Source organism: Mustela erminea, chromosome 1 (genome assembly GCF_009829155.1).
Source record: "Mustela erminea isolate mMusErm1 chromosome 1, mMusErm1.Pri, whole genome shotgun sequence".
Classification (NCBI taxonomy): domain Eukaryota; kingdom Metazoa; phylum Chordata; class Mammalia; order Carnivora; family Mustelidae; genus Mustela; species Mustela erminea.
The window spans coordinates 32,322,375-32,340,980 of NC_045614.1; the positions used below are offsets into that span (position 1 = coordinate 32,322,375).

Below are 18,606 nucleotides of genomic sequence, written 5' to 3' on the forward strand. Positions count from 1 at the left end.
CCCGGAGGATCCCAGGAAGCATTTACTATGCAGGCAGGGGCCATCCGTCTTGAAAGCTAGAAACCCTGATGGCAGCTCTCCTTTCCGGTGTTGGCAGATGAGTCTAGGTTTCTCTAGGCATCACACTCTGTACATAAGCCTTGACCAGGCCCTGCTGGTGGAACCTGGCCGCAAGGCTGCTGAAGTGATCGGCAGAGGCCCGGAAGCCTGCACCCAGCTTCTAGTCCTCTCTCTGACATCTCCAAGTTCATTAACGGGCAGTTTTATAGAAGAGTGCACCTAGGCATAGTTCCCATTGCCGCGTGATGGAGCCAAGATCAACACGGCATCCATCGTTCACGTGACTGGTTTCCCGAGAACCGTGCGGGAGATCGCTTCGGGGCCTCCTTCTACCTCCCCTCCCCACTCATCTCTCACACCACACTGAGCGCCCTGGGATGAGTGACAGGGAAGGTGAACACAGGGAGAGGCCGCTTCGAAGAAATTTAATCCAATCCAGTTGGGGAGCCAGGCGTCTCACTGCAGCCATGAGATTCCATTCTGAGCTCAGCGTGTGCTGGTGGAATAATGAAATGAAGACGGTAGTGCGAACGGTTGGTGCGTCTAACGATGGTGTTTGTGGGGTTTTTAGAGGGGAGATTTGATTGTACATTCCCTTAAGAACCAGAACCACCCAGCAGGCCGACAGAGATGAACCACGTCTCTGCCCTCCCCCAGATCTGCCAGCCTCTGCCCCTCTCGGTATAAACGGCTTCACACATGACAAAGAACGAACTGTCAATCGCCCGACAGCGAATGGCAAAACTGGTTGCTGGCACTGTGGATCCAGGTGCCACAGGGGTGAGTCACAGCAGTAAAACTCAAGCTTCTACAATAACAGGGACCAGAGCGTTTTCTGAATTAAAAGGGCCAAGGAGAACATGAAGGAACAGGAGCAGTGAAGGGATTTTGAAAGCATCCCCAATTCTCCTTTAACAGACAGCCTTGTATTCAGGCCATATTCAAGAGAGGTCGGGCAAGGGCAAAATGCTGGAGATGGAAACAGATAGCTTCTGGGGCTCATCCCCCTTTATTACCCACAGGCAACTCTGCTGCAGTGTCTTGAAGACCCAAACAGTGACCGTGGTGATGACAGCAGTCACCGTCCGATGAGGACCACCTACGGGTCCGCATCTCCCAGGCTCTTTGGAGAGAAATTCAGTTTGTCTTCTCAGTGACTCCAGACCTGGGCACGAGCCTCTGCATTTTTCAGGTAAAATGAGTGAAGCTCAGGGTACCCCAGGTCACAGACCTAATAACTGGTAGAGCCAAGATTTGTCATTTCTAACATTGGTTTTTCCATTACCCTAGAGCAGCACTTCTCCAACTTGGGCACGTTTAAGAGACACCTGAAGTCCCTGTCCCTTTCCAAAAAGAATGCTGGGCCCACCTTCAGGGTTCTGGTTCAGTAGGTCTGGGACAGAGCCTGGGAATCTTCATTTTTCAACAGGTTCCCAGGTAGTACTCGTGCTGCTGGTAAGGGAACCCATTCTTTGAAAACCATTGGACTAGGCTGACAGAATGTGGGTAATCAAATCATCATTCTGCAGAACAACTCAACTCAAACGTCATCTCCTTGGAGAGGCTCTCCCTGGCCACCCCATCTAAAGTAGCTTCTCTAAATCAGATACCAGCAAGCTATAGCTTTTCGATCAAATCAGGCCCACTGACTGTTTTTGTAAATAAAGTTTTATTGTCCCTTAGCCATGCCCATTCATCTATGACATCATGCCTTCCCATGACATCATCAGAGTTGGGTGAACAACATCAGAGTTGGGTATTTGCAACAGAGATTACATCTCTCCCAAGGCCTGTAATATTTACTATACTGTTCTTCACAGAAAAAGTATGTCTTCTCTGGCTCTAAATCATATCCCCCATTTTTTTACTGCTTTTCCAGCACACATCATTTTCGGCAAGTGTCTCGTTCACTTGTACAAACTGCTCATTTGTCCACAGCCTCTACTCTGATGTCAGCTCTAGGAGGGAAGGGAGACTTGTGTGTTCACGGCTGTCCCTCCGTGCCCAGCACAGAGTTGGCATCCCATAATATCTGCCCAGTGAGTATGGCGGTCAGGGGCCCAGGTCCGTGACACTGCATAGGAGCATGAGGACCCGTGCAGGAGGGAGAGACAACCGTGGTTCTCACCATGGGGGCTGTCCGCCAGGATGACTCTCCTCAGTGAGGAGAGCCAGAGATAAACAGAGATCGTCGATGGGGGAAAATCAGCCTCTGAAGTTTCCTGCTTCCTGCAGTGATGGGGAAACAAGAGGTGGGGAAAAGAGGAATCCCTTAGTCACCCGGGTCAACCTGAGATTCGGGGAAACTATCCTTCCCTGAGAATGAAAGAGCCTTGTGTGACACATGCCGCTGGCTCTTCCAACACACACCATGCCGGCTTCCTTGGCTCTGATCACCTGGGTGGATCACCGCAGAGGAAAGCCGGGCGGAGGAGGAGGAGCCCAGACTAGCAGCGGAGTCTCCCAGGAGGCCTGTGTGCGCCGTGGCCCCGCCCCTTCCTACCTGTGGCAACCTGGCCGAGCTTCTGGTCCTCTCTGAGTGGCAAGGGATTCACGGGAAGAGGGAAGGGTTCTGTACAAGGATGACATGCGATGGCTTATTCAGGTAACACGTGTATATCGCATGGGTAATCTCTACCAGACATCATTCTAGGTACCAAGCACGCGCAGTGAGCAAGACAATGTGTGACTCCCCCCGACAGGCTCACATTTGAGAAGGTAGGACATCTGACAAAATGCGCAGACAGAAACCTTCAGGGAGTATCCGTAATGGGGGCTCTCTGTTGCCCTATCCTGACTTGTAAGCAGAAACCCCGAGGTGATGACTGTGAGGTGAGCCCTCCTTCGATTTCCAACGGGACGACCAAGACACTGGGGTTTTCCAGCCTTTGCATCCATGGATGCCTTGGCCACAGCTGGACACTTCGTGGGCTCTGTTCATCTCTCCCCACACCGTTCACCACCCGCTACCCGAATTCGTCATGCGGATGTGAAGTTGATACTGATTTCGTTTCACTTCTGAGCTTCACACAAGTGGGTCCCATAACATCTGCAACACGCCAGACCTTTGCACGGCCGGCCCTTTCACGTCCTTCAGCAGCGGTTCAAATCTCGCCTCCCCAGAGAGGCCGTCCCTGACCAACCAGTCTAGGTCAGCCGGTCCCTCCCACACTCCCAGCCCACCTTCGTTGTCACAGAAGCTGCTCTGCTTTCCTTGTGGCATGGATTAAATGGGACACCCCCTGTAAGGCACCCAGGATCACGCCTGACAGTGGAAGAGGTCGCTAAATGTGTATTGACATTATTCTTTTCTCACGTATCCCCCTCTTGAATTATCTTGAATATCGATTTGTTTTCTAATTCATGTCTCTAACACGCACCCCCCTTACGACTACAGTCTTGCAGAAACCTTCATTATCTTGCCCGCTGTTTTAGCCTCAGTGCCTAGAATAGTGGTGGAAGCACAGTTGATACACATGAGTATCTGCTGAATAAAGGAATGAATGCAGGAAAAAAGCCCCACTGCTGTTACCTCATCACAAAAGTCTCTAGCACGTTCTCTGATGCACTCCGTACACTCTCAGGGGAAACGCGGCCAAGAAGCCCACCTGCGAGAGACAGGTGTTAAAGAGGCTCTAAGTGGCCAAGAGAGGCCAGAGCCAGGAGTGATGCCTCCTGCTGACCCGCTGATCCCAGGAGGTTGGGGGGAGGGGGAGGGTTGCAGAATAGTCTTGGTTGTGGGAAGGCTCTCTTTGCACTCTGAGCAGCCCACAGAAAACGCCCCAGGGACACACTCCTCCCGGGCCTGCTGACTGTGAAGTGGCAGGAGCTCTCGGGCTCTGAGGGAGGTGGGTGCAGAGCTCTTCTCTTCAGCAGACTGTTCCAGAAACCTGCTTGGGTTGCGAGAGAACTTGGTCAGGTGGCTCTGAGTGGGTCCCCGTCCAAGTTGCCCTTGGCACTTGGCTCCGTGGAACCAGAACGACATTAGAAAGATGTGGCAGCTTTACAAGGCTCACCCAGCAGACAGCCTGGGGAACAGAAAGACCTCTAGATTGGCAGAATTCAAAACCCCTACTGAAAGCCTTTGAGAAGGCTGAGAAGGGGATCCAGGACTCCCGCAAAGCCCATGCTTCTCTCACCTCCTCCACGCCCACCTAACCTTCCTCTGTCCTGGTCAGCCCAAAGTTCCTTTTGCCCTCTTCCTGCCTGCTTGGGACACTGGTCATCAGTGTCACTCTAGCTTTGCAGGAAGGGCAGGGAAGAGATAGCCATTTTATGGAGCACCTTCTGTATGCAGACCCCCCCCCCCCCCCATTCGGGGCCCAGAGCAGCTCCCGTGGCCTACAGCTCAGAGAGAATCAGCTCCCAGGTCGGGTTGGCTGAGACCATCTCTGTCGATCGGCTGTGTGACCTTGGGCATGTCTTTTTGCATTTCTCTGGGTCTTGCTTTATTCACTTCCAAAACAGAGACAGGAATAATAATTTTCAAATAAGGTTGTATTGAGCATGGAGAAGGAATCATGTAAGCAAAGTGAAAAACTGGTGGACACGGAACAAGTGTTAATAATTTCCTCCACTGTCATCATGATCATGATCATGAGAGGACTGAGGCTCTTGGAAGCTGAACATCGTTGCTAAGGTCAGGAAGGGATAAAGCAGCGGCCCGATGTGTCTGACTCCAGAGGCGAGGCTGGTTCCTCCCTGGGATGATGCTGCTTCCTCCTTACCCCGCAGCTCCCAAAGGGCTCTGCGTGTCTGGATGGGGACACAAAGGCCCTTGGGCTGCCGCCACCTGGCTCCAGCTCCCGGGCCTGGAGTGAGCCGTGCTACGGTAGGCATGAGCTAGAGCCAGGTCCTTCTGTGAGCTGCCACCAGTCTCCTGCCCCTTGTCGGTGGAGAAAATCCTGAAGCAATCTAAATGGCTAGGGGAATCTGCTTGGAACACAATCCTTCAAGAGAAGCACAAAGAGCAGGAGAAATTGACACAGAATCCTCCTTTATGTAGAAAATAATATTGTGAAGACTGTTCTTCCCATGCGATGCAACCCTGAGCCTTTCTGCTTCCACAGAGGACCTCAGTCCTCTGCTCGTCTCCTAACAACTATTAGTTGGGTGTCTGCCATGGGTCAGGCTTTGGGCCAGGGGCTGGGATTCTAAGATCCTGCCCTCTTGGATCTTAGACCAAGGAAGAGGTAAATATCCAACCCACAATTGCACCCGTGAGTATCTAATTATGTTTGAAAAGTGTTAATAAGGAGAGTAGCAGGGGTTGCTACAAAGCATGTCAATGGGGACTTAATCATGTATTGGGAGTAGGAGGTGGTCATGGAAGCTCCTTGAGGAAACACATTGAATCTGATAAGTGATGGCTGAACTACTGTCACTGAATTAAAAGCCAAACCAAGAACTTTGTGTACTTCTAGGAGAGATGGTTCTAGACTTTCACAGGGCTCAAAACCAACTAATATGCCCCCCCCTCCCCCGTAGGTGGTACTGGATGGTCTGCTTTGCCACATGTGGCAGAGTACTAGGAAAGCCAAACACTGGACAGTGGCTCCCACTATCTTCATCCTTCCTGGGAGGGGTTGGTGGGCAAGTTGAGACTTCCAAACAAATAAATGAATTGCCCCTCTTTATGCACAGAACCACAGTTAAGGTCAAGGTAGTATTACTAATATCTGGAGACCAAGGATTGGGGCATTCATATTCGAGAACCCTCTACAGTTACTCAGAGTATCCAAAACATGGATGGAAAGGAATTCACTCAGGAGACACAATCTGATGGGACTCTTGAGGTTTGCATGGAGTGATGACAGAATTAATAGAAAAAACACATCCATAGGGACCCAATGAAGAGGATCCACCCAGAGGCATTACCAGTTATAACCTTTCTGCACAGCAGTTTGTCACAATAAATCAAAAGCCTTAGAAAGGTTTACAGGGGACCACCCCACCCCTAAGAAATGTTGTGAAGCAGAGGAACAGACAAATGCATAAGACAATGGCTGCTGTCCCCTTATTCAATGCAGAGGAAAGCTGCCAGCAAGGCACACGGTCAAAAATGAACCTTCAGCTCCACGGTGCTCGGTGGTGGTCCTCTTGGCATTCGGGAGGGGTGGCTTTTTTTTGGCCCGGAATCATCTGGTAATTTTCAGGATGTCAAGCGTCTCAACCCTCTACCCATTTTAGTGCCAGTGGAACTATTCTGACACTAACTACCCCTTCCAAACATATATTTCCAAATGCTCCCTAGTGGTGGGTGGGACCACTCCAGGTAAGACACTACTGAGGAGGACAGGCAACCATTCCGAAGGAGAGTCGGGATCTAAATACACGGATACCAAAAGCTGTTCACAATACACGAAGTGGAATAAAAGTTGGGGTAAGGGGCGCCTGGGTAGCTCAGTCATTAAGCCTCTGCCTTCGGCTCAGGTCATGATCTCAGGGTCCTGGGATGGAGCCCTGCATCCACTCCCTGCTCAGCAGGGAGTCTGCTTCTCCCTCTCCCACTCCCCCTGCTTGTGTTCCCTCTCTCTCTGTGTCTCCCCCGTCAAATAAATAAATAAAATCTTAAAAAAAAAAAAAAAAAAAGTCGGGGTAAGTGAACAGCATCATCATGTTTTTGTCCAAAACAAAATGGAAAGTTCTCCTATTACAAAGCTACTTGCTACATGCATACAGTAAAGGTTGTAGGATAATAGTTCTTGACTGGTGGAATTATGGGTGATTTTGAGCCACACTTTCTTAGGTGTGTTTTCTTTCCTTTCTAACGTATTATCAATGAGCCAATTTTCTCTACACTAAAGGAGAAAGCGATTTCTGTTTTGGAGAACAAAGGGGACACCCCCACCACTGCCAGCTCCTCACACCCTTCCTGTCCTTCTTTTGACTTAACTGAGCACAGCGGGGTCTGTTTGCAGAGCACCAGACTCTGCTCAAGCAGAGGGACCACCATGCTTTCACGCCACCAGATACCTGACTCTGTTACAAGGGAGCAGCTATGAAACCGGACCCAGAACATGGAAGGTTCTCGAACAAATGTCTGCTGATGTGAGTCAGCCTTTTATGTCTTGACTGGGCCAGAATTTTGCTGACAGATCCTTTGGGTTTCAACATCACTTTGATTCAGTGGTTCTCAACTAGGGTGCCCAACCCAGCCCCCTGCCAGAGTCACAGGGCACTGCCTGGAGATATTTGGTCACCCCAAGGTCCTAGGGAACAGGTGGTATATGCTACTGGGATCTGGTGGGTAGAAACCAAGGAAGCTGCTAATCATCCTACATAGCATAGGACAGCCCCAACAGCAAAGAATTATCCAGCCCAGAATTCCAACAGTACTCAGGTATGGAAACCCTGCTCACCATTTGCCTTTCTTCCAGCTTGTTCAATACCCTCCAAATTTTCTTGAAGTACCATCTACTACTGTAAACTGATTACGAGAACATCTCTAGAAGACAAGGCATTTATTATTAATTGATCTGAAGACAAACTAGAGCTCAAAAGAAGACAACAGACAGCCAGTCAGGGCAGCTGAAGTACCGGGGGGCTCTCCAGATGACGGGACACACCTTGCCTGAGGTGAGCAGAAGGGAAGGATCCAAGCAACCTCACTGATGACTTTTCAGTCTGGTCATTAAAAAATCACAACATAGACGTTACTCCTTTCTGGCATAATCTATTACATTTATCACTTTTTGCTCTATTTTAAGAAGGTCAGGTTTTGCACTAGTAGGGTTTTATGAAATTAAATGCCCTTATTCAAAAACACCTCCCATTTAGGGTACTTCTGTGTGCATTATACTTAATTGAAGGCATTTCTCAGAAGAAACAGGATAATAAAGAGCATCACCTGAAGGTATATTACCAACCCCATGATCAGAGAGTCAAATGAAAGGTTTCTAGCAGAAACAAAGGCACATGACTCTCAACCCTAACTGGTCTTTGGCATTTCCCCTGGAGCACAAAGCATTTAACTTTCCCTGTAATTTCTTTTGATAGAAAAATGAATTTTCTTAAACCAGAGACAACTAGACATGCTATTAAACTTCAGCATTTTTAGTAAAAAGCATACAGGGTCTCAAATTTGCCTAATCTTAGGACATCCTACACAGCTTTTAAAAAATCCTTAAACATATAAACAGCTCCGTAAGTAATAGATTTCAAAAGATCTCATCATTTAAAAATTTGAATTCCATTTCTTTGAGGCAACATGATGCCTTCAAACACCTTTAAATACAGACTCCCATTTTATTAGGCAAATAGACAGCCGTACAAACAGGTTGAAGAGGAGTCTCTCTAGAGAACAGCTGCCCTTCCAAACCATCTGTGTCACATAGGTTTGAAGAAATTCAGGGAATAGAGAAAACCATCCAAGGAATAGCAGAATTATAAGAGATGGGAATATCCATTCATTGGACATAATTCAAAACACTTATTTAATAACATTAATTGCTTTCTGTCAAAACAAATCAAATAAAGTTGTTTCATGTTTCCCCAAAACATGCATTTTGGTTAAGTGAAGACCCTCCAAAATGACTATCAGCACTCACTTTCAGAACTGGTGAACCGAACCAAGACCCCAGCTTCTGCAACTGTCTGTATGCTTGGGCCGAATGAAAATTTTCTCTGTGCCTAAAAATCATAGGGTGATGTTACATGGTCTTAGGGAAGAGTCTACCTAAGCAGGGAATCCCAAATAGCGTAACTTCACAATTCCAGGGCCCAATTTGGCAGAAAGCAAGGTGAACAAAAGGAAGATGGGTCTCTTAGAAGCTGCTGGAAATGAGGTTAGCAAGAAAATGAAATAAGCTCACAGATGTATCTAGTTGTGAAAACTCCCTGCTCAAACACTGGCGGCAGAATGGTGATGCCAAACAGAGATCTTCAATCTCCTGCTACCTTGTTAGTGTTCAGACAAACCTAATCAAATACTCTCATTCTTCTGGAGCTTACTCCTTAATAAAACAATCTTCACTGAAACAGAAGGAAGTAACTATATACCCTTAACCTGCAAACCGAGAGAAAATGTTCTTATTTCTTCTTCCTGATACCTCGAATCCTCATGGAGATTATTTTCTGTGAATGTTTCTGTTCTAAAACATTTTCTTCCTTATAAGAATAAGAGCAGAGATCACAAAAATGGAGTGCCTACAGGGCTTACGAAGGGCTTCCTCAAGACATAAATATGAACTTTCACGTAAAAACTAATTTTTAAGGATTAGCAACTAATTCAAAATTTAAAATAATACTTTGCTAAACAAATCCTACCAGGGCCCCAGATTCCAGGTGCCAATTTGCGACCTCAAATATTGGAAGAAGAAAATGAGAAACGGCTAATCAAAGAGAAATTACTAGGGGTCTACTCTTGAGTTGTTGGCGAATTCTCGGGTCTTCCCTCATCAAAAATAACTTTTTCTAGAAGCATTACTGCACCAAAAGTCCCTGACTTTAAAATCTCAGGACATTTTAAGCTTCCAAACATTCTGTCGGACATGAAGATCACTAGAGACAGCCATTTTCTGTGTCAGAGGGCAAAACTAGGATCTCTCACAGATGGTGAGTGTCCGGCTTTAAAAAAGGGGATTCTAAACCAACATGAGGCTGGTGGAGAAGAAAACTCCAAGGACAGAAATGCAGTGAAACAGAAAGGAACCGAGGTCATCTGATCGAGTCAATATTTGCAGCCTGTAGGTAGTGCCAAATATTTCAGGAAATGCCAATGTCTTTCTTTGTAAAGCAAGGCCAAATTTAGTATTTAAACACAGCATATATCACTGGGAAGAATAAGGCAAATCCTTACATCCTCACTCTCTTTAACAAAGAATCTTAAAGATTCATGGCCAGTGTCGAACTCCCTTTCCCCCATTCAAAAATCAAGTTTCCCTAATGTTTCAAAGCCAGCGTTTCTGAGAAGTTTCTGGCCAATCTTCTGTTGACAGCTAATAATGGCACTCCAGAGTGAATTAGCAGTGGCCCCCATAGGACTCAACTTCACTGCTTTCCTCAGCGCCCACTGGCGCACTAGGCGTCAACCCAAGGACCCCCAACCACTTCTCTGACTCAGCAAAGTGAACTCTTCCTTCAGAGCTGGAGTGAGGAAGGATGGGCAGGACAGAGATAAACAGCCCAAACCCCGCCCTCCTCATCCAGAATGGTACCTGTTTGCCTCTTTTTATGTTGGTGGAAATACAAACTGGTGCAGCCACTCTGGAGACCCGTATGGAGGTTCCTCAAAAAGTTAAAGATAGAACTACTCTACAATCCAGCAACGGAACTACTAGGTATTTACCCAAAGGATACAAAAATACTGATTTTGAGGGACACATGCACCCTGATGTTTTATAGCAATATTACCAACAATTGCCAGATTATGGAGAGAGCCCAAATGTCCATCGACAGGTGAATGGATAAAGAAGTGTTGGTATATGCATACCATGGAATATTACTCAGCCATAAAAAAGAATGAACTCTTGTCATTTGCAATGACCTGGATGGAGCTAGAGTATTATGCTAAGTGAAACAAGTCAGTCAGAGAAGGACAAATAGCATACGATTCCACTCATATGTGGAATTTAAGGAAGAAAACAGATGAACACAGAGGAAAACAAAGGAGAGGTAAACCAGAAAACAGACTCTTTAACCATAGAGAACAAACTGAGGGTTGCTGGAGGGGACGGGGAGGGGGGTGGGGGCTGTGGGGAATGGGTTAAATGGATGATGAGTATTAAGGAGGGTTCTTGTTTAGATGAGTAGTGGGCGTTGTAAATGAGGAATCACTAAATTCTACACCTGAAGCTAATGTTACACTTTATGTTAACTAACTGGAATTAAAATAAAAACTTGAAAGAAGGGCAAAAAAAAAAAAAAAAAAAAAGAATGGTACCTGTTCGGGCTTCAGTCCCGGCGGGATCCAGGCGTACTCCTCCAAGGCGCAGCCCGAGTCGTCATCTGACGTGGAGTTCCTCTGGAAGTCAAACATGAGTTTGCTGACAGTCTTCTCCATCTCTAGGGGCATCACTGTCACCATGTGCTCCTCCTGAGGGCACTTGCAGTGCAGGCAGATCTTCCTGCAAACAGCAAAGGCAGGAGGTGAGAAGGAAGGCCAAAGAAACTATTGTTCAACCAGCCCTCGGGGTCCCAAACCATAAACACATTCCTGGGCAACTGCCTTTTGGCAGGAACGCCTAGAGAGGCGCCCCACAGCCCACCTGTCTTCTTGGAAGGTGTGGTGCTGCACGCGTGGAAACGTCAGGGAAGGTCAGAGGCCACCAGGTAAGCCTCATGAGAATGTTCGAACGTGGACTCCAACCTGTTCTTCCAAATCTATATCCCAAGAGCAACATCAAATATCGTTTACTAGACAGAGCGTGGGCTATGGACCATGACTGCAATTTTCTTGACCATAATAGTCATTAAACAGACATAATACATATGCTGACTAGAAATATTACCAGTGAACGTAACAAATACTGACAACATACCATTTTCATAAAAGTTTCCTAGCAGCTACGGAAATGGAAGCATTTTTAAAGAGACCTGCAGGTGAGGTTTTCTTTCCGAAAAAGAGCAAGAATATGTTTTCCCACCAAACAAATCTGGCCCCAAGATCTAATGGGAATGACATTTTCACCTCTATTAAATATCCCCGTAGGTTTGAAATTCTCATCAAAAACCCAAATTTTTCCTATATTGGTTGTTTTTTTTTCTTTTTTAAATATACAGTAGGAGAGGATCATGCATGCAAATTATTTCAAAAGGTAGCAGCCAAAGATAAAATCTCTCCCCAACGTTGAACATTTCTCTTTTATGGTTACCATCGGTTCCCTTTTCCATGGCTACAGAAATGATAAAGCAGTTAAAAAGGTTGATGTCAGCAGCACAAAAGCATTTCTAGCTTCTACCAGTAAAAAAGAGAAGAGAAAGAAATCAAGGAGGAAAATTTTTAGAAAACGAGCTGTTCTCTGTGGTACTCAGATCTTCATGATTAGTTTCAATAGTATCTTATCCAGGCAATGAGAGGGTCCAGAATCCTAATCCCCATATGTGCCTAATTTTTTTGACAACAGCTTTGTTAAGATAGAATTCCCATATCCGAAAGGTCACCATTTTAAAATGTACAAATCACTGGCTTTTAGCGCATCACCACTACCTAATGCTAGAATGTTTTAATCACCCCAAAAGAAACCCAGGGCACATTGGCAGTGACTTTCCACATTCCCCTTCTCCCCAGGCCCTGACAACCACTAATCTATTTTCTATCTCTATGGCTTTGCCTGTTCTAAATTCCTATGTATGGCATCATGTAATACATAGTTTTTTGAAAGTGGCTTTTTTTTTTTTTTTTTGCACTGTAGGATGTTTCCAAGATTAATCCGTGTTGTAACATGTGACAATCCTTCCTTCCCTTTTACTGCATTGTAATATTCCAGAGTCTGGTTAAGTTACATTTTGTCCATCCATTCTTCAGGTGAACATTTGGATTATTTCCATTATTTTTACTTTTGTGAATGCTACTGCTGTAAATATTTATATACAAATACTTTTGTGTGAACATAGGTTTTCCGTTCTCTTGGCTATACACCCAGGAGCAGAACTGCTAGGTCATATAGTGACTTTATGCTTCACATGTTGGGGAACTGTCAAACTGTTTTTCAGAAATAGATGCATTGTTTTACATTCCCACCATTAATATATGAGTGTTTTATTTTCTCTACATCATTCCCACACTTTTTAGTATCTTTCCACTGTTTCCATCCTAGTGGGAATGGAGTGGCATCTTATTGTGGTTTTGATTCTTACTTCCTTAATAGCTAATGGCACTGAGAATCTTTCTATGTGCTTATTATATATCCTCATTGGAGAAATGTCTGTTTGAACTCTTAGTCCATTATTAAAATTGTTATTTGTCTTTTTAGTGTAGAATTATAAGCATTCTTTATATATATCTCTGAATACAAGTCCTTTATTAGAAATAGAATTTGTAAAAATATTCTCCCATTCTCTGGGTGGTATTTTTTGCTTTTAATTGGATAAACACTTCCAAATTTGTTCTTTTTTTCTTTTTTTAAACACAGCCTTTGGGATTTTAATTAATTAATTAGTTATTTATTTTTATTGGAGGAGGGCAGACAGAGAGAGAAAGAAAGAAAAACTTAAGGAGGCTCCGTGCCAACATGAAGCCTGATGTAGGAGGGCTTGATCTCACAATCCTGGGATCGTGACCTGAGCCAAAATCAAGAGTCAGATGCTTAATTGACTGAACTACTCAGGCGTCCCCAGTTTTCACTTTCTTGATGATGACTATTGAAGCACAAAAGTTTCTTATTTTGATAAAGTCCCATTTTTCTTCCGTTACTGCTTGTTCTTTTGGTATCTTATCTAAGAAACCACTGTCTAACTCGAAGTGAAAAAATTTACTCCTATGTTTTCATCTAAGATGTTTATGGCTTTAGCTCTTATATTTGGGTCTGTGTTCCATTTTGAGCTAGTTTTCATGATGGTGTCAGGAAGGAGTCCAACTTCATACTCGTGTAGTTATTCAACTGTCTTAGCATCATTTGTTAAAAAGTCTATTCTTCCTCCATTGGGTTGTCTTAGCATCCATATCAAAAATCAGCTGATCATAAATGTAATGGTTTATTTCTAGATTCTCAGTTCTATTCCATTGAGTTATCTGTCTGCCTTATGCAATTACAACTCTGTCTTGATCACTGTAGTTTTGCAGCAGGTTTTGAAATTGTGAATGTGAGTCCTCCAACTTTGTCCTCCTTTAAAAAAAAATGTGCTAGCTTTCCCCGGTCCCTGGCATTTGTATCATGAAATACAAATTTTAGGACGAGACTGCCATTTTCTGCAAAAATCCTAGCTGGAATATCGACAGGAATTGCACTGAATCTAGAGATCAATTTGGAGAACATTGCTATCTTAATATTAGATCTTCCAATCCATGAACAAAGGATGTCTTCACATTTATTTCAGTCTATTTCAATTTCTTTCAATGCTATTTTGTGCTTCTCTGTCATAAGTCTCACATATTTTTTTAAGTTTATTCCCAAGTATTTTATTCTTTTGGATGCTATTTAAATGGAATTGTTTTGCTTAATTTCATTTTCAGATTATTACAGTACAGAAACACCAGCAGTACAGGCACATTCATCTTGCACCATATAATCTTGTTGAACTTGTCTTTTCAGTTTTAAGAGCATGATGTGTGTGTGTGTGTGTGTGTGTGTGTGTGTGTGTGTGTATTCCTCAGCATTTCCTGTATACAAGATCATGTCATCTGCAAACAGAGACAGTGTTATTCTTTCTTTTCCAGTTTGATAGATTTTATGTCTTTGTCTTGCCTTATTGCCCTGGCTGGAACCTCCAGCACCATGGTCAACAGAAGTGTCAGTGGTAGACATCTTGGTCTTGGTCTTGGTCTTGATCTTAAGGAAAAACATCCAATCTTCTACCATCAAGTATTATTTAGCTGTGGGCTTTTTACAGCTTTTACCAAGTTGAAGAAGATTCTTTCTACACTAGTTTGTTGAGTGTTGTTGTTGTTTTTAATCACAAAAAGGTGTTGGGTTTTGTCAAATGCTTTTTTCCAACCATTAAGATGATCAGTTGGTTTCTGTCCTTACTCTATGAATGTCTTGTGCCTACACTTTGACACTGAAATGTACTCAAGAAACAAAAGTGGTTTAGTTCAGCCAACTCGGGCTTGTTAGATTCTCCCACTTCCTGCTTTTCATCAGATTGAAAATATACACAAATAGAACGCACACTTGGATCTGGTTCGCATCTCCAAACTCAAAGAGGTTTCTTCCCAACCCAGGCTGCTGCTTTCAGAAATAGAGCCCATTTTAACAGTAACTCTTTAATTAACCAGCTACTGTAAAGAAGTCAAGGGTGTTAGGAAGTGGCCAGGGATTTTTCCCTCCAGTTATTTTTACATCAGTTAATGACTTAAGAGGAAACAAAACAAAACAAAACAAAAAAAACCATTTCAGTGTATTTGAGTAAATTTAGGAAGCTCTTTGGTGATTCACGGCTTATACTAGAAAGCCATACTTTTCAAACAAAATGTAGAAGAATTTTTACCAAAGTCAGTCTCCAGAATATTCATCTGTGCAACCCATGTATCCAGCAGTGCAGGGAAACAGCATCATAATACAATAGTTAAGGTCTGACAAACATAATCTAATGAAGTGAAGATCCCCGGGAGAAGAAAAAAAGACAAGAAGAAAACAAAACACAGAATTGCAGAACCAGACCCAGAATGAATCCCACTGAGTGGAAGACAACAGAGAAGGGGAGCGGGCTAAGGGCCGATTTTGTCACCATCAGGCAGCCACCATGGGTCAGGCACTGTTCCTGCATTCTGGAAATCTAACCAAAACAAGCAAGGATCTCTGCCTTCTTGGAACCTGATCAATCCACTTAGCCAATGATCTGATCAAAGAGCACAGTAAAGATGCTGGGCGCTAGGGAATACAGGAAAGGTGAAGCAGGATGAGAGTGATTGGGGAGGGTGCACATAGGGGCAGAATACATAGCATTTGGTTTACACATGCCTTACACGAGCCCAGATTGGTACACCCGCCCTCCAAGAAAGAAAACACCATCCCCACTTCCCAGAGCAGAAATGGAAGGCCCAGCGATACCAAGCAACATGTTCAAAGTAAACCCCTAGTGGTGAGCGGAACAGAGACTCAAAATAGGATTGACCTGGTCCCTGAGCCCCAACAATTAATGGCAGAAAGCATACCTGATCCCAACCGCAGAATGCGCTTTTACCCTTGAACAACAAACACATTCAGAAAAAATCAAAATCAAAGAGAAAACAAAGAGAAAAGAAAACAAAATGGTAAACAGAAAACCATGAGGACCTCCTGTGTTTTCCCTGCTAGCTGCCTGCCTTCTACTTCTCATTCATAATTAACAGGCACTCCTACGGCAAGGCATTTTTATTTGCAAAGAATTTTCAATCTTTGAGTGATTCCATGACAGCCTTTGGAAAGACAAATTTAATTACCCCTGTTTACAAATGGGGAACCCAAGGCCCAGACACTCAGAAAGGAGCAGAGGGTCAGAAATAGGCCAAGCAGATTTCTCTTGATCCCCATGTCTCTCTCCCTCTCCTGGCAACATGTACACAGCAACACCCAACCACTCTCTCTTTCGACACACTGATTAAAGCTTTTCAGGAGTGTGTGGCAAAATATATGATTTGGCTTAAAAAAAAAAAAAAGACATTTATGAAAATAGAACCTGATAGTATAGCAGGATTTCATTTAAAAAAAAAAAAAAAAAACCAAAAACAACACTAACCATATAAAGCATGCATTGGTTTCATTCTGTCAGAGTTGACATGTTACCTGCACATAATTGGGCTTTTGAATGACAGGTTTCCAGGGAGGAAGGCAGGATTCCGAGAGCAGTGATCCTGCATTTCCCTTCCTTTCCTCTCTCCGCCGGGCAACCACCCCTGCAGCCCCCCCCTCCCCGCCATCCAAAAGTTGCAGCTTTTAATATATTTGCTTCCATATCCGGAAGCCATGTTCTGCTTTTTCTTAGGACACACAATACTGGTGGGCAGGTGGAGGCTCTCCTTCTAACCATCTCTGAGTACTCTGGTCATCTGTACCCACGGCCACGCCATTTGGAGAATAGCTAATTTAGGCTAATTACCCTACCTACCGTGCTGTGGAAGAGTTCATTATAAATAGACTGGGTGCCTGGCGGGGTTCGGGTGTGTGGCCAGGGGTGGGGGGGGGGTGGGGAGGTGGGGGGGAGTCTCATCTTGGAAATGATGACAGGTTATTTACAACACTGATCCCGGAAACCACAATGTCTTGTTTTGTGTGAGAAGTGATAGGATGAAGGCACAAAGGGATCCTCCTTTATAATGCGATTCTGACAAGTTGGTGTCCTGAACTGCAGGATTCTAGATTTGGATGGCACTGTAAACATCATTAAGTCCTTTTTAAAAAAAAAACAAAAACAAAAAACTTTCTCTCTTTCACCCTCCTGCTCCCTTTTTTTAATGAGAGGAAAATATCTTTTCAAAAGAACTCATACGTGAAATCTCGATATAGAAACAGAGCTGCCCAAGTTGATGTAAGGAAAGGAGACGTGGCCTGTCTCAGGTTCAACATGCTTTCCAAACTCCAGGCATTTTCATGGCCTTAAGATCCCAAGAACATAAGTTTGGAAACCAGCACACTTCCCTCGAGAGCTCAAGGTCATTCCTAGCACCTAGCAAAATGTGAATTAGATGCTCAATATTCTGAAAGGTGATGCAAAGACAACCCCCCCACCCCGAAAAGAAGGCTATCAATGACTTTCAAAAGACAAACAATTCCCATCATGAAACACTGCATATAAATAATGATTCTAGTCATGGGAAATGACATATCTGGTTGCCAAGACATTACATGGAGATGCTTGGGGAGGAGTGGGATAACCCCGAAACTCAGATTTGATAGATCTGAGACAGGGCCCAGGAAATGCCTTTCTCCCAGCATCCCCAATCCACACTGGGAGGCCACTCTTCTGATGCTGGTCTTCCAGTTAGAAGGGAACACTGGAGTCAGGCAATGGTCTGAAAATGTGAAAACATGTGTGTTCTACTAACATACCCGAAGGTCTCAAGAACCCTGGACAACACACATTTTTAAAATTGTTTCAGGGAACCTACAGTGAACCCTCCTGACTGCCATGCCTTCGACTTTGACATTGCTAAGCCCACCTGTCACTCCGCTGGGTACCCATCGAGGCACGGGTATAAAAAGGTGCTAGAGAGGGGCAGTATCACATCAACAGCCAGAGGGGTGACTCATTGCCAGCCCAGCCACCTGTCCTCCTGCCTTCCACTGCCCCTGTGCTGTGGACTTCTCTGTCCCAAGTTCATGGCCAGATTAGGTTCAGGCCACTTTTTATGCAAAGTATCAAAGGGCAGACTGCTTAAAGGGCAACTTGGCCATAAGACACACTAAGTGATTGATGAGGAATGGACAACCCTAGACGTGGCCAAGGGGCCACACGGGGCAGTACCTCAGGCTGCTGAGCTCAGAGTGGGGAAATACACCTTTGTTAAAGACAAAAGGGATAAAATAACCCAAAGTCTTCCATAGCTTTTTGCTATGTAAATGGATGGGTCCTCAGTATTTGAATTTTTCCATGACTCCAGATCATGGAAGGCAAAAAAATAATTTATTTATTCTTAACAAGAGGAAAAGGGGGAAGCTTTTTCTCCACATTACAAAGTTACTGCTTCCTTACCCTTAAAAAACAAACAAAAAAAAAGCACACAGTTAATGTAGGAATCAGGAATTGCAGATAAGCAAGAAGAGAAATATTTTAAAACACTCACAATCCCAGGGATAATCACTGTTAAACAGAAACAGCTGCTGGTCCTCTCTTTTCCCTCATGGTCAGAAACTGGAGACCAGATTTCATTCTCTATGTTCCCCATCAGCGAGTACCAAGAGACAAGACTGGCCTGGAATGACAAGGCATGAGCCAGAACACCCACACACGTACACACAGGACTCTCAG

The 18,606-nt window shown here is 44.5% G+C and overlaps 1 protein-coding gene across 5 annotated transcripts in view; it reads right to left on the bottom strand.

Moving 5' to 3' along the window:
- The window catches only part of PRICKLE2 (prickle planar cell polarity protein 2), a 320,192-nt gene that overhangs the window by 80,414 nt on the left and 221,172 nt on the right, over nt 1–18,606 (bottom strand). For all 5 annotated transcript variants that reach the window (XM_032324380.1, XM_032324418.1, XM_032324400.1 and 2 more), the window contains one exon: nt 10,943–11,126. In XM_032324380.1, coding sequence (XP_032180271.1) covers nt 10,943–11,126 — 184 coding nt within the window. The remainder of the gene's footprint in view (nt 1–10,942; nt 11,127–18,606) is intronic.